The sequence below is a fragment of the Hypoxylon trugodes genome (assembly GCF_022578975.1).
Source record: "Hypoxylon trugodes strain CBS 135444 unplaced genomic scaffold F4822scaffold_1, whole genome shotgun sequence".
NCBI lineage: Eukaryota > Fungi > Ascomycota > Sordariomycetes > Xylariales > Hypoxylaceae > Hypoxylon > Hypoxylon trugodes.
In genome coordinates, this window is record NW_026250016.1 from 4,468,184 (window position 1) to 4,494,044 (window position 25,861).

At 46.2% G+C, this 25,861-nt stretch overlaps 10 protein-coding genes across 10 annotated transcripts; 5 read left to right on the top strand and 5 right to left on the bottom strand.

The window, feature by feature from the left end:
* Positions 1-2,069: 2,069 nt before the first annotated feature.
* F4822DRAFT_45400 (uncharacterized protein) lies at positions 2,070-2,881 on the top strand. The gene has a single exon (XM_051463496.1). The coding sequence runs from the start codon at positions 2,391-2,393 to the stop codon at positions 2,823-2,825; it is 435 nt and encodes a 144-aa protein (XP_051320111.1). The 5' UTR covers positions 2,070-2,390; the 3' UTR covers positions 2,826-2,881.
* F4822DRAFT_45399 (uncharacterized protein) lies at positions 2,882-3,364 on the bottom strand. Its single transcript, XM_051463495.1, has one exon. It carries the CDS (start codon positions 3,233-3,235, stop codon positions 2,939-2,941), a length of 297 nt encoding a protein of 98 aa, XP_051320112.1. The 5' UTR covers positions 3,236-3,364; the 3' UTR covers positions 2,882-2,938.
* Positions 3,365-3,847: 483 nt separating this feature from the next.
* On the bottom strand, positions 3,848-5,452 carry F4822DRAFT_45415 (actin-related protein, ARP1 class). The gene is made up of 3 exons (XM_051463497.1): positions 5,009-5,452; positions 4,161-4,931; positions 3,848-4,108 (listed from the first exon to the last, which is right to left on the bottom strand). The coding sequence occupies exons 1-3, from the start codon at positions 5,315-5,317 to the stop codon at positions 4,046-4,048; spliced, it is 1,143 nt and encodes a 380-aa protein (XP_051320113.1). The 5' UTR covers positions 5,318-5,452; the 3' UTR covers positions 3,848-4,045.
* A 438-nt stretch (positions 5,453-5,890) lies between these two features.
* On the bottom strand, positions 5,891-8,422 carry F4822DRAFT_45423 (MFS general substrate transporter). Its single transcript, XM_051463498.1, has 6 exons — positions 8,088-8,422; positions 7,858-7,954; positions 7,662-7,798; positions 7,139-7,609; positions 6,306-7,080; positions 5,891-6,241 (listed from the first exon to the last, which is right to left on the bottom strand). Exons 2-6 carry the CDS (start codon positions 7,907-7,909, stop codon positions 6,021-6,023), a joined length of 1,656 nt encoding a protein of 551 aa, XP_051320114.1. The 5' UTR covers positions 7,910-7,954; positions 8,088-8,422; the 3' UTR covers positions 5,891-6,020.
* Positions 8,170-10,461, top strand: F4822DRAFT_45445 (putative monooxygenase). Its single transcript, XM_051463499.1, has one exon. The coding sequence runs from the start codon at positions 8,804-8,806 to the stop codon at positions 10,199-10,201; it is 1,398 nt and encodes a 465-aa protein (XP_051320115.1). The 5' UTR covers positions 8,170-8,803; the 3' UTR covers positions 10,202-10,461.
* On the bottom strand, positions 10,262-11,125 carry F4822DRAFT_387943 (uncharacterized protein). The gene is made up of 2 exons (XM_051456839.1): positions 10,746-11,125; positions 10,262-10,678 (listed from the first exon to the last, which is right to left on the bottom strand). Exons 1-2 carry the CDS (start codon positions 10,928-10,930, stop codon positions 10,597-10,599), a joined length of 267 nt encoding a protein of 88 aa, XP_051320116.1. The 5' UTR covers positions 10,931-11,125; the 3' UTR covers positions 10,262-10,596.
* A 1,699-nt stretch (positions 11,126-12,824) lies between these two features.
* Positions 12,825-14,503, top strand: F4822DRAFT_45473 (glycoside hydrolase family 93 protein). Its single transcript, XM_051463500.1, has 2 exons — positions 12,825-13,690; positions 13,763-14,503. The coding sequence occupies exons 1-2, from the start codon at positions 13,194-13,196 to the stop codon at positions 14,151-14,153; spliced, it is 888 nt and encodes a 295-aa protein (XP_051320117.1). The 5' UTR covers positions 12,825-13,193; the 3' UTR covers positions 14,154-14,503.
* Positions 14,504-16,598: 2,095 nt separating this feature from the next.
* Positions 16,599-19,730, top strand: F4822DRAFT_45496 (uncharacterized protein). Its single transcript, XM_051463501.1, has 2 exons — positions 16,599-16,826; positions 17,022-19,730. The coding sequence occupies exon 2, from the start codon at positions 17,252-17,254 to the stop codon at positions 19,625-19,627; it is 2,376 nt and encodes a 791-aa protein (XP_051320118.1). The 5' UTR covers positions 16,599-16,826; positions 17,022-17,251; the 3' UTR covers positions 19,628-19,730.
* A 691-nt stretch (positions 19,731-20,421) lies between these two features.
* On the bottom strand, positions 20,422-23,112 carry F4822DRAFT_387955 (aconitate hydratase). The gene is made up of 2 exons (XM_051456840.1): positions 23,023-23,112; positions 20,422-22,972 (listed from the first exon to the last, which is right to left on the bottom strand). Exons 1-2 carry the CDS (start codon positions 23,065-23,067, stop codon positions 20,633-20,635), a joined length of 2,385 nt encoding a protein of 794 aa, XP_051320119.1. The 5' UTR covers positions 23,068-23,112; the 3' UTR covers positions 20,422-20,632.
* A 1,355-nt stretch (positions 23,113-24,467) lies between these two features.
* F4822DRAFT_424826 (uncharacterized protein) lies at positions 24,468-25,771 on the top strand (the record flags this gene model as incomplete). Its single annotated transcript, XM_051460223.1, has 3 exons — positions 24,468-24,626; positions 24,684-24,939; positions 25,023-25,771. 3 exons carry the CDS (start codon positions 24,468-24,470, stop codon positions 25,769-25,771), a joined length of 1,164 nt encoding a protein of 387 aa, XP_051320120.1.
* Between the last annotated feature and the right edge of the window lie 90 nt (positions 25,772-25,861).

Below are 25,861 nucleotides of genomic sequence, written 5' to 3' on the forward strand. Positions count from 1 at the left end.
CGTCTTTGAAATTCCAAAGAGACCGTGCAATGAGACAGAGCCTTGCGAGAATTAGCTGTGCTTAGAGAGATTCGAGAAACAAATCGCTTGGTCACTTCTAATTGAGATTTGGTTTATTATCTTGTCATGGACCTATGTACAGGGCCTAAGCGAAAACATGAGTGAGAAATTGCCAATCGAGTTTTCGCAATAATGCCAGCCGCTTTTCGATAGGTAATTGGAATTAAAACAATGTCGCCATGATTGATTCTTTGTTGCAAATCAACAGGGATATTCTAGTTTGCCGAAGAGCATAGGATTCCTTGTTGGTAGCTGTTTGTCAATAGATTGGCTTGAAGCTGTAGTGTAACTGTCGGTCAACTATGGTGTCAAATTGGTGATCAAAGACGCAACGAAGTGTCGCAATTAAAAACGGGCGTTGGCAAATAAGCACACGTTCCAACGTATTGTCAACTTATGATACTCTGATTGTGATTGAATTAGATTCGAGTTACATGAAAATATACTCCTCGGTCGATAAAATTGTCTAAATACACAAGAATTTCCTATGACAATATTCGGACTGTAGAGGTTTGCTGACACATGGATCATTGTAGCGGGTACAATACAGGGGTCTTAGAATATATTAACCGAATAGAGGGAAGTGGAATTAATTTGCCGTCTTTTCTTTGAGGGGTTAAAAACAAAACACCAAAAATTTCAGGTCACGATGATCTTCTTTGTTTACTATGGCGGTCAGCTGGCTACTTTACCACCCTGTCACGATGAAGCTTTCTCCTCGGGCTACGGAATGACGTAGTTAAGATGCCGTTTACTCAGGACTTGCCAGTACCTAGACAGCTGTGAAGGTGTTTCTTTGTTATTCATCGTGTTCCTGGATTGCAGATACAATTGGCCTGTATTATAAAAGACAACTCATGCGTATTTTAGTGAACGGCAGATCGACGGATGCGATCTAATTCGGCAAAGCCGAAACCTCGTCAAGATGTTTATCGATTGTTCATTCGCCTCTCCACAAAACATGGGCGGGTCGGTTGAGTAACCGCGGGAGGAGAAGAAAAAAAGTTGAAGAAATAGCTTCGTCAACCAGGAGACAAGCAAGCGGTGGGACCCTGTACCGGCTTCCGTATTCTATCCGACTTTAGCTAAAAGCAATCACTATTGCGCCTACACTGATTTTTTTTTTTCTTCATTGTAAGCTCTTCGTCAGGGTTTTAAAGTAACCGAGACAATGAGGTAACTGGCTTCAGCTGGTGGTATTTGCGACAACGCCACAAGGGTATGTCCGATGGATATTGAACAATGAACAATGAAGCCTAACGTGTTGGCTGGACATGCTCAACATGGCAAATCGTCTAGAAGCATATGAAAATATGGCGAGATTCTTTCCTCAATTGATCTCAGCTGTTATTAGCGAATCAACGTAGCCAGGCCTTAGATTCATTGGCTAGCGGATTACAGCGGCTCTTCGATCAAGACCTGGTACCTGCAGTTCTGTACATTCTGTACGGCATTGATATTGCCGAGCCCCTCCAATCAGAAGGGGGTATTCCCAGTTCAGCCCATCCAAAAGCAGAAACAGGACCAGATTGCACCACCGGGAGACCAGCTTGCATAACCCCTGTCTAGCGGCGAGAGAGGAATCTATGGGGTAATCGTTAGGTACGAGAAACTCCTCTGCAGGTCTCATGATACCTTTACCCAAGACCCGATTTCGTAACTACATGGCCTCCTGGAGCTTCTGTTAGCTAATTCCTAGCTAATAGGATCCATCACGCGGTTACCCCAGATTCCACTAACTTGCCGTTAACTGCTAGGCGCCTTACGACATTTTGCGCCAAGACGATGAATTTTCCAGTCCAAGACTACCGGATTTTTTTCTCTCTGTACCTATGCGTTGTGGTTTCAAGCCCATGGTGTCATCTCCACGCGATGACTTGCGCCGGCAACTTCGCCTAGCACTCCAGAGGCAACGCTTTGTTTTCCGCCCCGTTCCTTTTACCACTTCCTCGGGGCCTTGAAAATTTTCCAAATAGATTTTTTTCCCTCTCCATTCCAGGACGGAAGTACGTAGTTACGTATCGTAGCCCTCTTTGTGCCTTTTTTAACCCCCCTACCTCAGGTGCTGGTGCCACGTGCAATAAAAACTTGGAACTTTCTCGAGGAACGCGGTGTAACTATGACAAAGGGGTTACTCCCCTGGCCATCACGATAAAATAAGTATATTAGCCAGTATCCTCCATTTCTTAACCATCTTAGTACATCTGTTCCACCTGAACTACGTATTGACCATAGAAAACTTATTGAAGGCATATTACTCTCACGTACACATACACTTACCCATATATTCTAAGACACACTCCAATCCCACCAAAAAGAGTGCTACAGACATGCCTAACTTCACTATCACCGAGCCTCACCCAACAGTCCCGAAGAATTCCTACACTCATTCGGGACGAGGAGGTGCTGGCAACTACTTCCGCGCCCCAGCTACCACACCATCTTCAGGCGTCGCAACAAAGCCGACAACGACAACATCGTACAGCACCACATCCCGCTTCCACTCAGGACGAGGTGGGGCAGGTAACGCCCATGTAGCCGCCGAGAAGCCCGTTCTCTCGTTCGACGAGGAATTCGCCCACCAGAGCCACATCGAGCAGAAGCCAGTCGGTTATGTCGGGCGTGGTGGTGCCGGCAACGTCTACGGCGCTGGTAGCAGCAGCTCGAACACAACTCGCAAGGCTAGTGATGCTTCTAGCCAGCACAGCTCAAGCAGCTCAGGTAGCCTGTCCAACATCTGGAGCCGTATAAGTCATCGGCACTAAGTTGACGACAGTACATCATTAAAACCCGTCGACATCAACTATCTCAACGAACGACTACATCAATTCAACACAATGCATACCACATAGCATACCAACTTCTCTCTATCTACTTTTTAATCATCATACGAAAGCATGGCGCATCGGAGTTCTGGGCATAAACAAACACACTCGTAAACGAGTAACGACTGGGTATCACCATTGATGGATCCCCACCCTTGGGGAGGATTATTTACTGGAGGGAACAAAAAAGAGGAATGAATGAATTTAAAACACAAAAAGTTTGGGGCCTCAGAGCAAACAGGAAGCTCAAATACTTGGTTTATCCTTTTCACCGGGAGCGCAGAAGAAGGAATATGGGAAAACAAACATACCACGACCCCCGACACTAATATGTCGACATCCTTCTTCATTCCCTCATCCCGGCTGGCAGACTCTGGGATGAAAAACGAGAAAAGAAAATTAATACCAACGGCGGGCGTTTGTTTCTGGTGAATTGTTTGATGGAACGATCGATATCGATATATATACCCCCCAAGAGCGAACTTTTCGGATTTGAAAAGATTTTTGATTTATTTGATTTTATTATGTGGAGGTGGATGGAAGACAGACATATAGTATGTCTGTCAACTGAATGACGAGTAGTCGATATGACTACTACGAACCAAACATCTAATGGCTCTTGAATTTGTGATAATTGATGCGATTTTGCGATCGTAGGCTCATAGAGTATGTCGTGCTAGATCTGGTTCTCCGTTCTCGGTGTGCTTTGGTGTAGTAAGTCGTACTCGTAAGCACACCGTCACAATCACGTAACGCATCAATCATCGTCGCATCGCGATCTTCAACGCCTGGGTATCATTCATCTACATAGATGACTTAAGTATTCCGCCAATAATCTGACACACAAGCTTACCGGCTTTCTTTCTTTCCCCCTCCACTTCCCTTTTTATCTTCCTCCACCCCTCGATATCGCGAGAACCTCAAGCGCCGAATTGTTTGGAGATTCCCTCGTACTCGTACATCTTCCGACCGCTTAAAGCGTAGATACGTTTCCAATGGGGGTGCGCTCTATGCTCTTGTGCAGCCCCTTCATACCATATCTATTACACTAGGGCTGGGAAATCATGATTCATTGACCCCCTCCGCCTCATTCCTACTTGTGGGCGTTTCGTAAAACGTCCAAATCTCCCCATGTTTCAAGATGATATGCGTATTGGAGCTTATGTTAATTTCTTGTGGATGATATCGGGGTCTTCGTGCCAATCGTCAATGCTAACCCACATCTAATGCTTCGTTAGTGTCTCGTCTTCAGGATGGAATCCGTAGTGAACATACCTTTCTGAATGTGCTCAAACCGGCCAGAATACTGCCTCCGATCCAGGTTGAGTATTTTCGCTCAGGAGGAGCGAAGATCTTGATTCGCATGTCCTTGACAGCAAGCTTCTTGACTTCACTTAATAAACGGTCACCAAAGCCCTTCGTTAGAGTGCTTCCACCGGAAAGTACAATATTGGCATATAGCGCTTTGCGCAAGTCCAGATCTGTTCTGTTTATAGCGTCCGTCACGATCTGTTGAATACCCGGGTACTCAAGTCCGATGAGCTCGGGGTCGAATAGGATTTCGGGGGCGCGGAAACGCTCCTGGCCGACGCGCAGGCGGTTACCATCCGGCAATACGTACTCGGCTGTCTTTCCCTGGTCGAGTTTGGCGCTTTGCCAGTCCTTCTCTTCAGCCTTAGGGTTTATGGCTACATAACATACGGACTCTTTGATCAATCGCACCACCTCCTTTTCAGCGCTTGTGTGAAATACGTAGCCGCTCTTGCGTAGCAGCGTTTGCATGTGTTCGGTAACGTCGCGGCCGGCGACATCAATACGTCGCATGGACGAAGGAATAGCAAAACCCTCGTAAACAGGTACGGCGTGAGAAACACCATCTCCGGAGTCTAGTACACAGCCCGTTGTACGTCCACTAGCATATAGGGAGAGAACAGCTTGGATCGAAGTGTATAAGGCTGGTACGTTGAAAGTCTCGAAGAGTATTTGCGCGGCCGTGTCGCGGTTTGCTCGGGGATTTAACGGGGGTTCGGTTAGGAGTACAGGATGCTAGCCGACGAACGAATGTGTGAATAAGAACGCTTATCATAAATATAGAAAGGGGGTTCAATGTTGCTAGTACATACCTCTTCGCTCATTGTTTTTAATCCTTCGCTATAGACGTATTCCCATATCTTCTCCATATCATCCCAGTCTGTGACTATGCCATGTTCTAAGGGATATCTGATTTTTAGGAGCCCTCTGAGTTCTGTCGCCGCCTTTTGACCGATGAACACTTCTCCTTCCAACGCGCCAGCTAATACACGTAGATGCTTCGGTCGGCCGACAAAAGATGGGAAATAGCATTTTGGTAAGTCGTCTCCTGCAAAACCTGCTCGTATCGTACCTGAGCCATTGTCCAGCACAATGGGTGCGTTGTGGAGGGAATCCGTCATCGTGGGTCCAATATTCGACTAGTTATGGGTTGTTTGTCCACTTCGATCTCCCTATTGCCTCGGACTTGTGCCTATGCCTTCTGGTCCGTGATATTTGAAGTAGAAATGAGCAATATGCAGTTTTCCCTAGCTCCTCGGCCAATATTATTTTCGTAGATATGCCAATTCACAAAGTCGGTGTCCTTCTCTTCTTTGTTGTCGCTGAGTTGTACGAAAATGATTCACCTGCTGGCTAAACTGGAAGGGTATTATTAAAAAAGGAGAAAAGCGAATGAAAATGGCAAAAAAAATTAATTATGGGCGCCAACTTGTCAAGACAGGGAGCATATCGTGGAGGAAGGTGAACAAGTGTTGGAGAGCGAAAGTCAAATCGAAATCGATTGTGGACAATTTTAGCCAAGCTTCAAATTCACGACGCGCCTGCCTTTCTTTAGATTGTTCAGGAGCTCTTACAGGGGTCCGTGTCATTATCAGTACCTATGTATATAGCTTCAAGTGGTCCGAGCTTCGCGATAAATGCTGTGTAACACTTTCGGAGGTTCAAATGTTATTTCAAGAATTTAAGAACCTTCAAAATTCCAACTCTTTTCATTCAATCTTGTCGCTCTTGAAATAATCAACATCTAATTCTAAGAATCTAAAACCTTCTTATTCAAATTACAAATATATCTCAACATGTAAATGTTGTATCGTTTCTTATCATCTAATCTTCGTGCATGAATCGATGCAGCGTCTTATTCCTAGCGATGAATGACCTGAATCGTTTCCCGAAAATCCATAGCGGGATCGTTAGCACATTTACAGCGACAAATACACTGCCCAGCACATTGAAGACCGCTAGAACACCATCCTTTGCGAGCCAATCGTTGACGAAGTAGGTCAGACCGAACGTCAACAGATTTCGGGCATTAATAGCTACGAATGCTGCAGAACATGATGATTAGCATACACCTCAGTCAATTAAGGACAACTATTCAAGGATACGTACCTTCTTCACTCAATTCCTTATGAGAGTCGATAATGTATCCAAAAATACTTGCATTAGAAAACGCAAGACTCATGTTCGCAAGACCAAAGCATAAGACAGGACCAGTCCAATGCGTCTGGAAATGAACGGTAGCACCAAATCCAAAGAACCCCGCGATACCCATGAGAAACGAGATGATGATAGGTGGTAATCGAAACTCAGGCTCGTAAATACCACGGTTCTTTTTGGCCAAATACAGACAGACCCAATCATTCAATGGACCGGATGCGATCTCTCCGATGAATGTTAGTATAAACGGCGATAATGAGATGAGGCCTGTCTCAGACACCGAGAAATTGTATGGTGGCGCCGTGAAAATCACAGCGTTCACGACACTGAAGACCACAATCCAGCTCAATGTTATACCATATAACAGAAACCCCCAGAGGACCGCCGGATAGAAAAAGACCACCATTGGGCGTAGGAAGATCTTCCACAGGGGAGTATCGGTATAGACACCAGTCCACAACCTCAAGCTTCGTAAGTACGAGTCTTTGCGTTCAACCACCGCTCCAGTTTCCACGGTTTCTACTCTCCCACTTTCTTGTTCTGAAGGCGCATCTTTCTTTTCTGAATTGTTCGACTTGGCATCTCGGGTAGTCATGGCTCTGGTTGCGAGTTGTTGCTCGTATGATTGCCTACGATAAGCCGTCTCGGGGACGAAGAGTATCACTAGAGGTAGGAGGATACCGAAAATGATGGCACACCAAATCAATGTCCATTGCCACCCTTGGTCCTATGGTTAACGTTAGCGAGTTGCTAAAGAAGAAGCTCCTCGAGAAGTTTCTTTTTACCTCGATGATGTACCCGGCAATGAGGGCGCCGCCACTAATACCACATAACAAAAACATGTTCCAGATAGCAATCCTAGTAGCACGTTGGTGGACATAGTAAATGTCGGCTATCGTACACTGGACGAGGACTTCATATGGAGCCATGCCGAAACCACTCCATATTCTGCTGCCCAAGAAACTGGAATAGTTCTTCGCAACTGAACCCCATATGCTTCCGGTCAATAATATGATACTTGACATCACATATACTGGGCGCCGTCCAATCTTCTTCGCCAACGGATTGAATACGAATAAAGAAATTCCAATCAGCAGAATGACCCAGGCTGTCGCTTGTGATAGTGTATTGACGGTTATGTCAAGTGCTGCGGCGATTTCGACGAATCCTGGAGAAAGCATTGGGCCATACGCGCCCACAACACCAGCTGATAATCCCACGATTACTAGGATAGCATCTTTCTTCCATGTTGGCCACTAAGGTATCATGAGTCCTCAATTCTCAAGTTCCTTCGCAATTGAGACTTACGTTCAAAGGATCGTTCGGTGAATCGGTTGGTTGAGGAGCCAATATGATGTGGGAATATCTTCCTGTACCATGCTTGAGTAGTTCTCGAGAAATGTTTCGATATTCTTCCGGTACGTCAGTCTGATCGGCAAGTATTACTGAAATCCTAATTAGCTTGTTCCTATTGTTTCAATTATTTCAAGGATATCAGCCGTACTCGTGCCGGGGACATGGTCCATATGCTTATCCTCAAGAATTCCCCAAGGCATCGTGGCGACTCGCTTCAACGTGAACAATGAAAAAGTTGTCTACAGCTTCACGGGAAAATTAACATCAACCTCAACGACGCGTACCGGGGGCACTAGGTTTTAAAACACATAGACATATGATAGTTGGAGAACGATCCTGACTAAACCCTGACTACACCTCGCGTTGCCTGCCACCTACCTAGGTAGTACAAACAGGGGGTTTCAAATGACGGTGCACCGGTGCATTAGAGGGTAACATCGTGGCATTCCATCACCATTCAAACATAGATCGGCAGTAACTCCGCATTGATCTGGCCCTGATCAAAAAATACTCCGCGCCTCTGAAACTTGGGGAAACGGGTATGTCCCATGGGGTACTAGACATCTTCAAAATCTTCCCCACTGATACCGGCTAAGAACTCGGCCACCCGAATATCGAGTATCATGCCTTATTCGGCTCTTGATTGGTTGCTATTGACAAGGAATTACACGAACTCCACGGGATAATATCCTTTATGATTTAATCTCACCACCTACCATCCTATGGGGACTACCGTCGTGACGCAACTGCCGACACTCCCTCTTGGTCTGGATGCGGGGAATATTGGTTCTAATATGGTTAGGGTCAAGGCAGAAAAAGGATAGCCTCACGCCCGCGACTACGGAACACCTAGCCAAGTGATACAAGAAACATATGCCGCCCGTCTTGGATGCTTGTTCGCCACGTGAACGCGTCAACTTCTTTAGTTTTGGAGTAGTGTCGTCTCAGCTATTCGGTGGAATCCCGAGGTTAACATCATACGCGGGAGTTACGATAAGAACATACATCCGCAGGTTCCGAGATTTAAGAACAGTAGGAATACTAGACCCAGATTGAGTAGGACAGAAGAATTAACGAAAGAACGAACGGAAAAGATGGCCGACTCCCAGAAACTGGTCCCAACGGGCATCAAAGTAATTGTGGTGGGCACGGGCTTCGCGGGGTTGACAGCGGCTATCGAGTGTCATCGCAAGGGACACGATGTATTAGTTTTGGAGAAATTCCCGGAGCTTAAGTTGTTAGGCGATATAATCTCATTCGGACCTAATTCGTCGCGATTATTCTGTCGCTGGCCGGGTGTTGCCGAGAAGTTGGAACCCCTTAGCATGCGAGCTGATGCAATTACCCTTAAGTCATGGAAAGGCGAAACGCTATTCACGCAATACTGGGAAGGCGAGGATAAGGAATTCGGTACTCGGTTTGATGGTCATCGTGGGGAGTTCCATGAGATTGTTTATAACCATGCTAAGGAAATCGGAGTTAAGATCCGCCTCGGCGCTCGTGTTGAGGATTACTTCGAGGACGATAAGGAAGCGGGTGTAGTTCTCGACAGCGGCGAGCGCATCACTGCCGACGTTGTTGTCGCGGCTGAAGGCGTGCGCAGTAAAGGTCGCAAGATCGTGCTTGGATTCGAGGATCAACCGAAGCCTTCCGGTTACGCCGTGTACCGTAGTTGGTTCAGCGCAGACGAAATTGCCAAAGATCCCGATACTAAATTCTTTACTGAAGGCGGTGATCAACATGTCGCCTGGCTCGGTCCAGATGTGCATTTCATCGCGGCGTGCATGAAGAAGGGGAAGGACTTTTCGTGGGTATGCACGCATAAGGATGAGGCAGATATCGAAGAAAGCTGGCAGCTTGAGGCACCGCTAGAAGACGCGCGTAAGGTTCTCGAGGGTTGGGATCCGATAGTGCAGAAGATTCTGGATAAAACGCCGTCGCCGTTAATTGATTGGAAACTCGTGTACCGCGACCCGTTGCCGGCGTGGATCTCGAAGGGTAGGCGAATTGTGTTAATTGGCGACTCGGCGCATCCGTTCCTACCAACGTCAATTCAGGGTGCGTCGCAGGCTATGGAAGACGGTGTAACGATCGCAGTGTGTCTGCGCGAAAGCGGGGGTACTGATAAAGTCCAAGAAGCCGTTGCTGCATTCGAAGCAATCCGATACGAACGTGTCAAGTCCGCCCAAAAGACGGGCGAGCAGACACGCGACATCTGGCATAAAGCGGATTTCGAAGCCGCGAAGAAGAACCCAGAGAGCATGAGGTTACGGCGCGAAGCATGGCTTCTTGGGTTTGATGCTGAGAAATACGCCGCGGATAACTATGCGCGAACTGTCGAAGTACTGAGGCGCACGGGTTTGCAAGATACGACTGAAGCGAGGAAATTACATGTCCCGGAAGCTCGGTTCGGGTACTTGGAATATGAAAATGATGGAACTGATACTATTTCTACTGCTGCTCACGCGGCTACCGGGACTGTTATATCTTAGCATGAGCGTATAAAGATATGAGATAGGTATGAACAAATGGAAATATTATTGAATTGAAGTGGCTAGTCGATCGATCGATGGTGTTGTACTGCACTGATGATGATGCTGTACGACTCTAGATAAATCATTTCCCTCTTCTTTCCATTTGCTTCTCCAATTTGGAATTGATGAGATATTAAACCGGAACGCCCCTTATGTCATGATGTAACCACCAGGTTTTTCTTTTTCCTGGTCAACCGAAAACGCCCCTGTTCAGATTATGTAGTGCTGTAGATGCGGGGGATTCTATGTACAGATGTGAATGTATTTAGTCGTCGTCGTAATGTATGTTTTTGTTGGTATATGTATCGTCCATGTGATATATATAATCGTGGTGATAATAACACAAAGTCGAATTAAAATTGTCCCATGTGTCCGTCGAGGACGGACTTGCTGATTAAGGGCCATGAGAGGAAACCACCGAGAGCTGGGAAGTAACTATTACACCACGAGTCAGTATTACTCCTACCTAAGGAGGCTATGAGGGTTGCAAGGGATGACTTACACAGCAGCAACTCCGGCACGAGCACGGAAGATGCGACCCCAGTCACCACGTTGGGACGGACCGGCGGAAGGAAGAGCTTCAGTTGGACCTTCGACGATCCTGGCGGATTGGCGGAAGCTCTTGACGGCTTGCCTCATGATGGTGGAGAGGGGTGCTTGAGCTCGGGAAGCGATGGCGGCCGACATTTTTAATTGTTTAGTGTATAATAAGACAGATGCCGAAGTATAAACTTTTCCGAGTTGAGATGAGATTGTTGTCGTGAAGAGTGGTGAGATCTATTGCTCTATTCGAACACGTAGAGAGGAGATTGGTATATACAAATGTATATATGTATATATAGTATATATGAGAATATATAAGATGAGTGAAGATGTCTATGTTGCTGTGATACAAGAATATTTTCTTCCATCCTAGAATGCGCAGCTTATGGGTTCTCTTATACTAGGAAGACAACCAGATAATCATCATCACGGGAATACCTAAGCGTCATCTCGCTCCCCAATATTCCCTCGCCCTTGATCCGTGATCGCCTCACAAGGAGGGTTCTAGAGGGTACGCAACATACGACACACAAGGTTGAGGCTCGATCCGACCAAGCTAAACGGCGAGACCCAGAGGCGCGGATTTGACAGCGGTAGGCGGCATGCTGTACTGCATTATCCAATCTAGGCAACGTTAGGTACCTTACTTGTGGTTTTTCCTCATGTTAATTAGAGATGACACCTGTCGTGCTCCCCGTATACAGCGTTCGTGTCACGCCATGCGGCTACCCGTGGCAGGCTAGAAAGTGCCCGTATGGGAAAGGGCGAAAAGGGACCGGAGATGAGAGGCTGTAATGATAATAATGATAGTACAATGTCAGGTTGTAAAGTGTCTGCTTATGGCATTCTGGCCTGCTGCGTGGTACGATGCGACCGTCCGGTGGTGTGATCGGAATCCGCCGATAGCGTAGAAAAAAATGGCTGAATGGGTGAATTATTGGCCCGTACGAAAATATTTTAGGTACCTAGGTATATAAGGTGGAGTGATGGGTCAGTGGAATTGGATGGCTCTGGATTGGTGCACGTGATTTTCAATTTGGTTCCCTCTCATTTCAATAAGCTTCCAAGCTTATTGTCAATCTAATTTCAATTTTTGTCTTTGCTTTGCCTACTTCAAATTAACGTTTGACAGGACATAAGTGCGACGGAACTATATTATTTGACTCTACCTCCATCTGCTGTCTTGTTGTCCATTTCTTCCCTTTTTTCGCCTTCCTGTGAGATCCTGCTCATATTTTCGAATTGGGATCAACTAATGTGAAGCTAAACCGAGGTCTAGCTCTAAACAGTCTATCTGGACTTGCCTATTGCGAAAGAATATTATTATTTCGCCTTACCTACTAATATCATGAGCGTGCTCTAGAAAAGAGCTATTGGTATAAATATTAATCATTCCCATGCTTCGCAATCTTCGCAATCTTCGCAACTCTATGCTCATAAACAACAAACCCGGATTTGATGTCACGTCGCTTTTAGGTGGCTTGGAGTAGGCTGGAGGGGCTTATGAAACATGTTTTTTAGGGCGAAATACCCCTCAAGCCTTGCCAGCGATTCATTGGAACGTTCCATCATTCGCCCATTCGCAAATCGTTCGGAACACGCGAAGGAGCTCCAAGTTTTAAAATACCATCAAGAATTTACTAACTCTATAGCATTGGCTTTATATTGAAGGTAAGCATTGATGAGATAAACTTGGGACTGAATGTAATGGCACGAACCGCGGCTCTCGGAATTGGCGCAGGCTTAGTGGTTGGCTGCTCAGAGTCTAGCCAGCAAAACCACCTTCTCAAATAAGAAGCTCAATTGCCCTGTTAAAACAAGTCGAACTTGGCCTTAGTACGGTTGGCGCTCCTTTTAGCACCATAACAGGATTATATAGACTATACTGCTCAGTTTTTACCCTGCCCATGGCACTATTTCGCCGAAACTGGATAGTTCTCCTTGACAATAGGGCCTTGCATATCCTCCCGTCAGCTAACGGCAACCTCGTGATAGCTTCGTTTCGGTCATGAAGGGTCCTTGGAGTTAGAGGACAAGGGTTGTGTAGTGGCTTTTCTAACCATAGTCGCTTATCCAATGTTACGGCAGTGCAGCGCAATACTTGAGACTAAATTCACGCTTATAATATATATTTTCATGAAGTTCAAGTCAGAATATGTATTTGACCAGTGTCGCAATCTGCTTCTCTTCTGAAAGCTAGCCGCTCTAATTACTATGTTCTTAAGACATTTTCTTCCGGCTCTTGCCGCCGTCGGATTAATATCCGCAGCTCCGGCATCCCTTGAAAAGCGTCCTCCGGGCCGCGTGGTCAAAGCCGGTGAACCGGTAGTGATCGACACCAATTCCGAATATGTTAGGGTTAGCTTTATGAACGATGGTAACCTGATCGGCGGCTACGTCGCCAGGGATGGAACACAAAACGTCCTGCGTCAAATCGACCAACGGCGGCCAGTCATGGCAGTACCTCGGCGAAGTGTTCCGGGGTGAACTTGCGACACATGATATCAATAATGCGTTTCCTCTTCAATTACCGAACGGCCGTATCTTATATGCATACCGGAATCATGACCGTGCGGGTGATGATTGGCATTATACCTACTTCCGCATTTCTATTTCTTACTCGGATGACGGCGGCAAGACTTTTAAGTACCTATCTACCGTCGAGGAACATGTCCCATCTGGTGTTAATGGTCTATGGGAACCCTTCCTACGTATCGCGAGGGACGGTTCATTGCAGTGCTATTACTCCGCCGAAAACAACTCCGGCGACCAAGATAACTTCATGAAGCGCTCTACAGATGGTGGTTCAACCTGGTCTAATTGGATCGCCGTCTCGGGAGGTGATCGGACATCCCGAGATGGTATGGTTGGTGTTGCGCCTATTGATAATAATGGAAACTTGATGTCAGTCGAGTCATAAACCCCGAATCTACTGTTAGCGACGCTCGCCACCTGCGATACTAATATTCTATACAGTGCCGTCTTCGAGAATACGGAAAACAGTCCCTTCTCCGTAGACTACGTATTATCCCACGATGACGGTCTCTCATGGGGAGAACGCAACCGCTTATATACGGCTCGCAACGGCAAGCTAGCGGGCGCGCCACAAGTGTACAACGTTTGGGGTACACTCGTAGCTAGTTTCATGACCAACGAAGATGCTGACGGGACGAATGGATACGACGGCGCGCAGATGAAAGTCGTAACGAGTATAGATGGCGCAAAGACTTGGTCGGGAAGTGTGGTCACTGGGGAGGCCGCTTCGCATTGGCCAGGGGTGTTTAATCGCGATGCTACGCACTTCCTGGCTTTGTATTCAAAAGATGGATTAGGCGCCGTTAGTCAGTTGTATGAACTTCAAAACTAAGTGTCTTGTATATAGTGGTTTGGTTGTTGAGTTGCCGTCTACTTCAATCCGCAATCGTATATAAAGTCTATGCAACCAGACTGTGCGTACAACATATACAACACAGGACTTCCTACAGTTAGTTACACCTCAGTCCCCCCCAATATACTAAACAATGTCTCACTTGATAACCGGTTTCTTGTGCATGAAGATTTTCCATCCATCAGGGAAACGTATGCGAATTGCTTTTTCTTAGCATCCCACATCAAAAAAATATATATTGCAACAACCCGTATTCAAAATAAACAATTATTGGAAGAGAGTATTCCTAGTTAGTGATGTCTAGTGTAAACAGCTTTCGTATAGCATTAGTAACGCTGGGGATAAACCGAAGATTTTGCGCGCTTTCGAAAATACGGATGTATGGTTCCCTAATACGCCCACAGACCTAAGGGTGACCTGTGTAACATGAACTCCAAAATAATAGTTGTAAATCATTGCCTAAAGTAGGTTTTGCTACATATACATAACTGACACATCACTTTGGGACGTGGATAAACTCAAGCGAGATAATGTCTGGTCCATGGAATAAGATGGTCACAATAAAATTACATGTATAAAAGGTGATTTCCGTCGCAAAAACGGAAGATTTAGGAGATAGACTTGAATTATGCGTAAGCACTAAGATGGTTCTTTGTGTAACCGGACATCTAACACAACGCCGGGGTATCACCTAGTTAAATAAAGGTCTTTTTATACATACATTTCCATATGATTTGAACCATTGGGAAGGACAATACGAGAGATTAGAAATTATAAGATTGTCATAACACATTTAATTAAGCGCTCAGTGTAACTATTAAATACTACGTAGTATTACGAGATGATTGGTTATTGATTCTCAGACTATAAAATATGTCAACCAACATACATTCACGGATTCTTCGAGGATTAGAATTATTGGATGCGGGGACAGCCACATAGTCGATATACTGGAGCTGAAGTACACATAGCTACCTCGACTGCAGGTATGCTTTCTACTGCGCTATTATATAGTAAATGAAAACACTCGAGGTACCTATTTAATACTCGCAAGGTTGTCCCAAGAATGAAGCGAAACGTACATATTTCAATGACGTGGGAAACGCCAAGCCCTTCTATGTTATACAAGAAAGTAACCGGTTCAAATATAAATACGAAAATTTGCGGTGGTTGGTCATTGGTAGCGGATGATTGATTATATCAGTTTCGGACGGTAGCTGAATCCTACGTTTCTTTTGTCCGAGTCGGGCTCGGAACTGTTTTTTTTTTTTTTTTATCTGCTTATCTATATAGCGCCTTCCTCTATAACAACATTAAGGTAATCCTTTCCATCATTTTTTTTCATAATTTTAAGAGTGGACTAATGAAGTCATACCCATTGTCTATAGATAAGGCAATAAGCCCCATGGTCACAGGATGATTAAATAGGAAAGAAGTGCCACTCGTTTAAATAATCATCCGAGCCGGCCCCCATATATCAAGATCAGAGATGCACGGACCATGCCATTTATCATTGACGCTAGCTCTCATCAATTTACTTTAGCATTTACCTGCTGCTGCTTCGTTTCCAACAAGTTCAACTTTCTCAAATCAACTATCTCACTGACGCCGCCCCTCGTTTCTGGATGATTCTCGTGTCAAATCACAGACCCTGTGAGACTTTTTCTTATGCCGAGATGGAAATAGCTTGATAAATTCTGTGGAGCGATCCTGTATTTTGCGCATTTTGTAATCCTGATCAGCGCGACTTGGTTTTATTTCGGCGCCTATTTGGTCCTATCCACTAAATTCATCCCCGGATGATGACGAAGCAGGAGGATTGAAGCTGCGCTGGGTCGGAACTTGCGAGAGCGTCGATTCATTGTCGGTATGTTAATTTCGACATCTCGTTCGAATTATCTCCTACGACTCTTAATTTCTTCTTATTTATTCATTTTTGTGGCAAGGCTGGTCTATGATGAGCGAAACTGGTAAAAGGGCGGACTGCGTTTATGGAACTTCCGGTTCTGGATTCTATACAACCCGCCTTAATTTCAGCCATGTTATCTATTTGAAAACGCGTCCTCAAGCGCCACCAAATTCGAATGTTGGTCTCGCCACTCTTCAATCATTGGCCAGTCTGACAATTTGGGAAGAGGGCAAAGCAAATTGCAGGCTAGCACTGCATTTTCCGCTATACAAGGAGCCCAGCCTTGCATTTCCACTATAAGGCAGGGCCAAAGGCTGCGGCGAATACCAGACGCCAACTGGCGCCTGGGAAAAATCTTAGGCGAGGTTCGAGAATTCGAAGCCGCTGCGTCCTGCAGGTTGATGACTCGAAATAAAAAAAGACTGAAAAGATCTGAGACCAGCCTATTGTTGTTATTCTATTACTTAACCATATCATTATCAATTGGTACTACTCATTTTTCGCCTGTCTAATATTTCCTATAGGACATAATATTCCTTCTTTTTTCTGCCGCATATATAAGCAGGAGTATATACTGGAACTTGGCATCTCTCAGAAAAGGCGCCGCAATAGTCAAACAAGTTACAAGTTTGATTAGACGGTATTCTCATCCAACATAACGCCTATTCTCCCTCTATTTATCTTATTTAATCCACCGGCGTTGTCGGTCCAACATTTCTTGCCGATCTTACTTGGTTGTTTCAGTAAGTGCCACTTACTATTAAATTACTAATTTTCTTCGTTGTTATTTTTCTATTCCTTATTTTTTTAACCGTCTATTTGACTTATCTAATCTTGCGCGTTCCCTATACTCACTTGCTTTTTTTTTTTTTTTTTTTTTTTTTAAAAAAAAAAAAAAGATAGCTAGGTCATACTTTAATATTAACTTCCTGTAATAGGTAGTTTGCAGTGTATTTGCTGAAATTGTCTCCTTTGCAAGAGGCAAACTTGGCTAAAATGACACGGCTCAGACGATCGTATAAGGAGCGGACCCAAAAATCTCATCAGCATTTCCATCAGCCTTCGCGGCTGCCCATATTTTGGGTTCCGACCAAACTTCCTTCCTTTGGATTTTCATCCTTTGGCGGCATGTGACTGTTTTTGTGGGAATACGCGCATTTTTCAAATCATGGATCCTGACCATGGCATTCTAGATAAATGCCAATTCGGAGAATGCGAAGCAACAATTTTAATTAAAGCACCCTACTGTGCAAAACACACGCAAGGCAAAGTCTTATCTAAGCTTACAAAAATTACAGCGCCTCCTTCAGCTTCTGGTCAACGCCATCCCAATAATTGTCGATATCCCCAACAAAACTCATCTTTGCTCAACGGCAATTTGGCAGAAATGACCACCAATGATGAGAAATTAGGTGATGCTATCACCGTTAAACCACCTCTCGCACCGCCGAATCCTTCAGCTGAGAAGCGACAGCTTCCCAGCAAGGGGGTGGCTCGGAAGACCACCAGCGGTACATCTTCCAAGTCCAAGCAAAGCCCTACAGCATCTCGTTATACTGATATCAACCCACCCTTGGGTCGCGACTCCATTGGGAATACTTCTATGCCGGATGAAAGATTATTAAAGAGGCCACGATTATCTAGTGATGAGAATAGAGTACAGGTGCGAGCGGTCCGGCAACATGTTCCTTCCACCGGGGCCAGGCCCCACATATCCCCGGTTCCCTTTGCGGGGACTACCGAGGAACTCAATCTTGAACCTGCGGGTCCGTCTGACTTTGCTCTTCGTCCAAAGAAAGAAAATTCAGCTTCGCTAGAAACGATGCCCCGAATAAATATACAGGGAACACATGGCATTCCTGCACCGAGATCTCCGCGAGACGATCTGCTACGTAAAGAACAAGCTCCTATTATCGCCAAGAAACCAATATTTCCAACCAATGGTATTATAGATCTTACCATGAGCGACGACGATAATCGAGCTGAGCCCCCTAGAAAAAGCCAGGAAACTTTGAGCCCTAGCATAGAGAGCGATAGAATCAATCAACCAAGTCGTGTCGCAGAAGCTCATCTAAACGCGCTAAACGCGACCCGAATGGTTTCCGAGATGCGACGTGAGGGAGCAGGATCAATTGAATTGCAGACGCAATCTGGTCAAGCAAGAAACTTACCCGCCGGCCAAGTGGATCCCTTAGTTCGAAATGGGCAACATCCTATTCCTAAGATCGGCTTGAACTCATCGACCCGCCACATCCCAAAGAAGCCCCATTTAGATATCGCGCCTAGGCCCGCTGGGATGCCACTTCATCCGAGAAAGCCACAGGGTCCCCTTCCGTCACAGATCGGGCTTGACGAACGCGAAAACAGGGCCCCCCGCATTCCCAAGTCGCGCGCTCGGAAGCCCGCCGCCGACATACCGCGTCAAAGTAGTGAACGAGTTAGGTCGCCTTCCACAAATTTGAGCTTCGCGAAAATGGATAAGGGACCTATTTCTACTTCTAATCACCCGTCACCAGCACCTGGCATTACTCGGCCCACCCCAAGACTAGATACCTCAATTGGTATTGGAGCGCGTGATGAATCGTGGTCTGCGTCGAGTTCGCGGACGTTAGATCAAGTACGGGGGATAATCGAGGGTTCAATACCGCCAAAGACTCGCAGTGCCTCTAACAGCAGTCAAGCGGCCCGACCACATGCTCCGTCGCCTCGACCGAGTCGACTAGGCACCGAAGAACGAATTGTCGCACCCATAAATCAACCGTGTACTACGCAGATTACGTATACTCCCGAAGCTCAAACGGCCGTGCGTAATTCGTTAATGCAAGGCCACCTAACGACTCTCGAAGCGACAAATACGTCAATGAATTTGCACAAAGATGTCGAGACAACCAGTCGGCCTAAAGAGCTAGCTGATATTCCGACCGGGAAATCAACACTTGCCTCAATACTAAGAGACCCAAATCATACGCGCTTGGGGTTGGAGGAAAGACGTCGACTCTTGATAGCAAAACATGACCCTGACAAATTCGATTCTTATATCTATGGCAAAATGAATGAACCCTTCCATCCTGGCTCTCCATTATTTGGTTTGCCTGATAGCCTCCTACCTCCGCGCCCAACACGTCCAGCGACACATTTTGCACATATCGACCCGCGAATTCACTGGAATCATGCTCGTTCTGAGAAGTGGCACCGCGATAAGCAGGACGAGATTTGCGCGCGAGGAAACAGGAAGGATAAATTTGGCCAGGCTGTAACTCGTGCGGCAAAGAGAAAGCGAGATGAAGCTGAGGTTGCTCTTCGGGTTGATTTGCCCGAACGCGTGAAGAATAATCCAGAATGGATGGCTGCTCTGGACGAATTGGACCAAATGGCAGAGCCCTATTACGCGCAAGAGCGTAAAAAGTTGAAGGAGAGTCCTGTTCAAGGAGCGAAACCCCAGCAGAAGAAAAAGGGATTGATAATTGCAGTCGATGAGAATGGGAATGAGAACAAAGTGGGACAGGAGTTCACTTTGATTGGGGGTTTCTTTCGAAGCTCCTAAAGAACGAGAGCTAGAATTTCTATCAGCTAGGTCCGTACGGCTCACCATCTTCGCTTAGAGAGGCGAGAAGACATTCTCATTAGACATGTATATACAGATCCTGGCTGCTGTATGCCTACTAGCAGATTTGTTGATGCATTATACCACGGGAAGGGAAGATTTGCGTTGCATTGCATCTATGGAGCGCCTTAGAAGGAAGACTTCTATTAACGTAGTGAGTCACGAAAGAAATAAAACCCATAATGCCTATTTGTTGAAAAACGGTGCAACCATTCCATGAAGTAAGCAGCCTAGAGATATAATTGATCGTAAAACTGTCCCGTTATACGATGTAGTATTTATATTCTCAACGACTATGTATTATCCCAAACCTCCCTTCTAGCAAGTCAAGTCAACATTTAACTCCTATACATTTTCATCGATTGGTATAGATTTCCACGCTTACGTAAGTACCTATAGTATCACCAATGTCTCCCCTTTCCGTTTAATACTATTACATAATCTACTGTCAAACTAGCTTAGTAAAGAAGGAGGATAGGTCACACATGCTGAGTAACAGGTGTAGCCATGGAAAGGGCGAACGTAATATTTGATTGTGGTGAGAAACGTAGGAAGGAATGAACGATCGATCCTTCTTATATACCTGGGTAGGTATACTACGGAAATATTTGACTTCTGGGTATAACTATATTCACTGACGCTCCTTCCGTAATGCGTCTCGTGGAGTTTCCTAACTGTAAGTGCTGTAGGTATGCTTATGTAACACGCTACCCCTATATTACCCTTAGTTTAAGTTTATGTTTAAGATCGTAATTTATTTTCCTTTTTATTGTATTTAACTCCCTTGATTTTTTTTATATCCTCCCACCAAACTTTTATCTAGATATGTCGTATAAACATGAAGCTATACACACCATTGCCTTCATAAATCGTATCGATAAATATTTGCTCATCCGTCCCTCAATCCCCCTTCATCCCTAGACTATCTCCGTCTAATCTTTGGGATCACCGTTTAGACAGCAGGTTTAACGCACTTCCTGCTAAAATGAAACCCGCCTGGTCCTTGCTTACGGCATGCTTAGTCTTAATCAAGAACTCCTCCCCACTCTTATTTTTCTTCACCTTCAGTGCTACCTCGCCTTTGCCGCCGTTCTGTAACATCTCATATAGACCCACAGTAGAAACCTCATCACCAGCAGCAATCTTGTCGTAATCTGCTTCGTCGGCAAACGTTAATGGTACTACACCCTGTTTCTTGAGGTTTGTCTCGTGGATACGCGCGAAACTCTTCGAAAGGACAATCCTAGCACCTAGATATCGGGGCTGGAGCGCAGCGTGTTCACGCGCACTTCCTTCGCCGTAGTTATGCTCCGCTACCACGAGCCATGGTCGTGCGGCTTCTCTCCAGCGCTGTCCTAATTCGGGGATGGTATGCTTAGATCCGTCTAAGTCGTACGCGACGTTGACTTCGCCGGTCTCAGCGTTAATCGCGGTGTTAAGCGTGTTCGCGCTGATGTTAGGTAAATGGCCCTTGTACTTTAACCAAGGACCGGCTGCTGAGATGGTATCTGTTGTGCATTTACCGGTGACCTTGACTAATACGCGGAGACCCTCGAGTTCGGAAGCTGGGAAGGGGTCGAAAGGTTCGAGAAGGGCTAGACGTTCGGATGTTGGTGAGATAGCTACGGTTACGGATGCATCGGGGGCTTGTGTCAAGGGACGGAATTCTTCCCGTGCAATTTCGAATGGTTGAGATGGGATTTCGAGACCGGAAGGTGGGGTAAATCGGAATTCCTTGCCGGATGGAGTGGGAAGTGAGTCGGTCACCGGGTTAAAAGTCGTTGTGCCAGCAAAGGCCATGGCTGTGACTATTTCGGGCGACGCGAGGAAATTCATAGTGTCGGGATTTCCATCATTACGACCGCGGAAGTTTCGGTTATAGGAGGTGAAAATTGCGTTAGGGGTACCCTTTTCAACACCATCCTGTCGCTTCCATTGGCCAATGCAAGGACCGCATGCGTTTGATAGTAGGGTACCACCTGCTTCTTTGAACGTGTCTAGAGGTCCGTCTCGTCGTAATGTTTCTCTAATCTGGTCACTTCCGGGCGTGATATAGAAATCAGATGCGGGCTTTAAGCCGGCCTCCATTGCTTCACGAACCATACCTTCTACACGTGTCATATCTTCATACGAACTATTCGTACAGCTACCGATTAATCCCGCAGATAGCTTATCGGGCCAGTTTTGTTCCTGCACAGTTTGCTTAAACTGAGAAATGGGCGTAGATAAATCCGGAGTGAAAGGACCGTTGACATGGGGTTCTAATGAGGACAGGTCAATAGTGATAACCTCGTCGTACTGCGCGCCCTCGTCAGCTCTGAGCTGAACGATGTCTGAGAACTTCTTCGCTTCCGCCGCTACGTCGTGTCGGTGTGTTGCCTCCAAATATCGCACGTGAGCTGGACTAAAGGGGAAGATGGAAGTCGTAGCGCCGACCTCGGCTCCCATATTTGTAGTCGTGGCCATGCCGGTGCAACTTAGAGTCTGCACGCCGGGACCGAAGTACTCGATTATGAAGCCAGTACCACCGCGTACTGTTAGTTGGCCTGCAAGGTTAAGAATGATGTCCTTAGGGGATGCCCAGCCGCTTAGTTTGCCTACCAACTTTACACCCAGAACCTTGGGGGCTTTCAACTCCCAAGGCGCACCGACGAGAGCTTCGACAGCGTCAGCACCACCAACACCAATGGCGATAGTCGAAAGTCCTCCGGCGTTGGGGGTGTGACTGTCTGTTCCTAGCATCATCAAACCCGGAGCAGCGTAATTTTCCAAGACGCTCTGGTGAATAATACCAGCACCCGGGGGCCAAAACTCGATTCCATATTTCTTAGCCGCAGATTCCAAAAAGTCGAAAACCTCCTGATTCATCTTGATACCGGTTTCCAAGTCAGATTGCGCGCCGCGCTCACCCACAATTAAGTGGTCGCAATGTATACTAGCGGGGATTGCCGTCGAGGGCAGATTGCACGTCATGAATTGTAGAAGGGCCATTTGCGCTGAGGCGTCTTGCATAGCCACGCGATCTGGCTTGAGCTTGAGGTTCGCCGTTCCTCGAATGTTGCGGCCGCCATTTGTATTCGTTAAGAGTGACTCTTCGACATTGTCAAGGTGGCTGTATAGGATCTTCTCTGCCAGAGTAAGGGCAGTGCCTTTTCCTAGCACCTCTTTGACCTTTTCGTAGTTCTTGACTAGCTTGAGGTATGGTGGTATTCGGGGGTTCGAATTGTCGAAGGAGGGTGTCGCAAAAGATCGTGTTCGAGGGAGGCGGCTTCGAGCTAAGAGCCCCTACAAATTATTAGTTATGGAATTGTATGTCTTGTAGGATTAAAGCATACTGGAAGAGTTGTGCCTCTACGGCACAGAGTATTAGCTGTCCTCATCCTTCAGAATTGGCATCGCAAGACTAAGAGCACGCGACGAAATTCAATTGAAAGAAAAAGGAAAAAGAAAAAAAAAGAGTTCAAAAATTGATGCAAGAATTGAAAATTCCTTTAATTTGATTGGCCCGCCACCTAAAACCCTGCTGCGGTGTCGGAGCCTGGAGGTGCGCTGCAGCGTGGGCAAGACCCCTCCAAAATCTGGGGTATAGCGGGTACATTTTAGATGTATCTTCCCCTTAATGCTACTCTCAGTAGGGAGACGATCTCGTTATATTAGATACATCTTTGATTAATTACGGACATTTTACTTTTCCTAAGAGATGCTGATTATTTTCATTATTTTGTGTTAGAAATATCGTATAACTAAAGAATTTTGGTTTAGAAAATGAGTATATACTTACCTAATGTAGTACGTGATACCCTCTATAATTACCAATAGGCGGAGATATCCGAAGGGAATATTCTCTTCTTATGTAGTCCCCCTAAAATCAACCAAGGTAGGTGCGTGACCCTTTCTATTTTGCGATGTAATATTACCCAACTCTTGGATATTAAGCTGCCGACGATCTTGTGGAGGAGCATATAAGCACTCCGGATGCTCGGCAGAGATCCAGGTAATAACGTACAGCAATCATTGGAGCCTTTCAATCATGAGCGACGCACTTATCCCGGGTCAAGATTCGGTGCACTGTAACCAAACTCAGCCACAACAAGCTCAGTCGGCCCCGGTTTCTTTGGTCAATCTAGATTTGCCCTCGGAAGAAATACTTACTGGACCGCCGTAATACTTTCAATGGATGGAGATGTGACACAAGGCCAACCGCTTCAATACAGAGCCACAGAGCCGGTACCGTACCGGGCCACGTCTTGCATATGATGTCATATGGATCAGATAAATATATGGTTAACCCTCGCTTCTAATGCATTACTTGGCATGTAAGCAGCAACTTCGCTTTTTTATCCATTCAAAAAAGAATACCTTAGTATGTTGTCTGAATTTCGGAAACTTTCATATACAAGAAAATAGTTCTCGGGAACCAATCCCAATAACAGGACACCCCCGGGAAGCTACACATACGACCTCGAAGCCACATACTGTCACGAACTATCCTAGATCGTAACATGGCAGTTCAGGACCCTCAAAAAGGTCAACCATGATGACCGCACAGATCCGGCCGCTTCAGAGCTTCCCATTAGAATTTGACTCAACAACAATGTTCTCTCTTCCCTATTTATTCTCTCAGATATTTCCTTCTTCCCTTTCATTTCTCTTCAAATATTTCCTTCCCATTCACTTCTTTTCAAATACTTGTTTTCCACCTAGCCTTCCATAGAGCCAAAAATCATCTGCTTTAGGTAAATCTATAAGCCAACTGCTACGAACTTCCAACCGGGCGGAAATGGAACCAGACGTCGCGGCCGGAAGCGGGACAATGACCCAGCGACAGGTACTCGCGGCGATATATAGTACGATCGCGAGATTAGAGACTCGAGTGTTGGAATATGGGGTCAAATTATCGGAATTATCGTCTTCCGTAGAGACGCTCGGGAATTTTGTAGTAAGTTATGGTCATAGAAAGGATTATCCCAAGTAGGAGTACTAAAAAGGCCGCCAGGAAGCCAAGGCATATTTTCCCTGTCCTGTTGCGGGATGCCCCCTTCACTTTACCAACAAGTCCCACTGCGTAAGACATGTCAAGAGCATGATAAACAATAGCCAAGCTGGCAGCCACCCCCACCAGACGCATAAGATGGCCTTGGATATGCTCTGCAAGAGAATTGACGGGCTGCAACACAACAATGAGGACGTCATCAAGGTCGAGGAAGAGGGAGGAGTGGAAGCAGATGTGGATGGTGTTGGAGGAGACCGACGTGAGCCAATGCTAACTACGAGTGGTCTATCGGCTCCATCCGAGTCCAGCACTGTCGAGTTACACCCAGCCACCCCAATGCAGGGCATCGACCAAGCTCCCCAGCTCCCCGGTGCCGCGGAGCCGCGGAGCCTGGTAATCCAGACGAGTTCTTCGATTTTGACAAAGCTTCTGGTTCTTTGGGGACTGGCACCGCACCTATTATTAGCGCCAATACACAGAGCGTCGATCAGGTCTCCCAGGCTCCTCACGCCTCCGGTTCATCGGGTATTGATAACATGTCTGTGCCCTTCATCGATGCGCAGAACGTCGACCAAGCCCCGGATATATTAGAATCCATTGGTATGAACGCGTCTTTCGGTTTCGAACAAATCCCCGGATTTCCAGAGTCTGTTAGTCCTCCCATCAACACTATTGGACAGAACATCTACCAGATCCCTCAAGCCCCTTATACCTCCAGTTTACCAGGATTCATTAATCCAACTGCAGCTCCCACCAGCGCCAACGCGCCAGGAACTGAGTATACTTTCAGCGCCGGTATACGGGGCATCACCCAGGCCATTCCCCCTCCTGGCAACAATATGCAAAGCTCTACGATTCCCATTGGGGCTTGGAGCGGGCAGCCTGTCCCTGCATTGAATGGCAGCTACGGCGGATACATGCAGCATCCAATCAATGGTTACAATCAGCCGTGGCAGCAATTGATCAGCCCATCTATTGGCAACAATAGAGATTGGCGACAACCGTTCGTCAACGTAAATGGCGACAACAACGGGGCTTGGAATCAGCGCCAGGTTGATTCGATTGGTGGAAACGCTGGGAACATTCAGTAAAACTCCTGTAAAAGCTGAAACGGAAACGGAATTGGTGTAGCTGATTTACCAAATATAAAAAACCAATTTATTTCCTTGTCGTATTCTAAC

Bases quoted from the DNA above. Each gene is read 5' to 3' on its own strand.
- F4822DRAFT_45399 (XM_051463495.1), bottom strand. From the start codon at position 3,235: ATGAAGAAGGATGTCGACATATTAGTGTCGGGGGTCGTGGTATGTTTG.
- F4822DRAFT_45496 (XM_051463501.1), top strand. From the start codon at position 17,252: ATGGATCCTGACCATGGCATTCTAGATAAATGCCAATTCGGAGAATGC.
- F4822DRAFT_45473 (XM_051463500.1), top strand. From the start codon at position 13,194: ATGGAACACAAAACGTCCTGCGTCAAATCGACCAACGGCGGCCAGTCA. The intron at 13,691-13,762 runs GTCAGTCGAGTC...TATTCTATACAG, and splicing joins GATAATAATGGAAACTTGAT to TGCCGTCTTCGAGAATACGG.
- F4822DRAFT_45445 (XM_051463499.1), top strand. From the start codon at position 8,804: ATGGCCGACTCCCAGAAACTGGTCCCAACGGGCATCAAAGTAATTGTG.
- F4822DRAFT_387943 (XM_051456839.1), bottom strand. From the start codon at position 10,930: ATGTCGGCCGCCATCGCTTCCCGAGCTCAAGCACCCCTCTCCACCATC. The intron at 10,679-10,745 runs GTAAGTCATCCC...GTGGTGTAATAG, and splicing joins CGTGCCGGAGTTGCTGCTGT to TTACTTCCCAGCTCTCGGTG.
- F4822DRAFT_45415 (XM_051463497.1), bottom strand. From the start codon at position 5,317: ATGACGGATTCCCTCCACAACGCACCCATTGTGCTGGACAATGGCTCA. The intron at 4,932-5,008 runs GTATGTACTAGC...TTCGTCGGCTAG, and splicing joins TAAAAACAATGAGCGAAGAG to CATCCTGTACTCCTAACCGA. The intron at 4,109-4,160 runs GTATGTTCACTA...ACGAAGCATTAG, and splicing joins GTTTGAGCACATTCAGAAAG to ATGTGGGTTAGCATTGACGA.
- F4822DRAFT_387955 (XM_051456840.1), bottom strand. From the start codon at position 23,067: ATGAGGACAGCTAATACTCTGTGCCGTAGAGGCACAACTCTTCCA. The intron at 22,973-23,022 runs GTATGCTTTAAT...AATAATTTGTAG, and splicing joins GTAGAGGCACAACTCTTCCA to GGGCTCTTAGCTCGAAGCCG.
- F4822DRAFT_45423 (XM_051463498.1), bottom strand. From the start codon at position 7,909: ATGCCTTGGGGAATTCTTGAGGATAAGCATATGGACCATGTCCCCGGC. The intron at 7,610-7,661 runs GTAAGTCTCAAT...ATGATACCTTAG, and splicing joins CACCGAACGATCCTTTGAAC to TGGCCAACATGGAAGAAAGA. The intron at 6,242-6,305 runs GTACGTATCCTT...CATGTTCTGCAG, and splicing joins TAAGGAATTGAGTGAAGAAG to CATTCGTAGCTATTAATGCC.
- F4822DRAFT_45400 (XM_051463496.1), top strand. From the start codon at position 2,391: ATGCCTAACTTCACTATCACCGAGCCTCACCCAACAGTCCCGAAGAAT.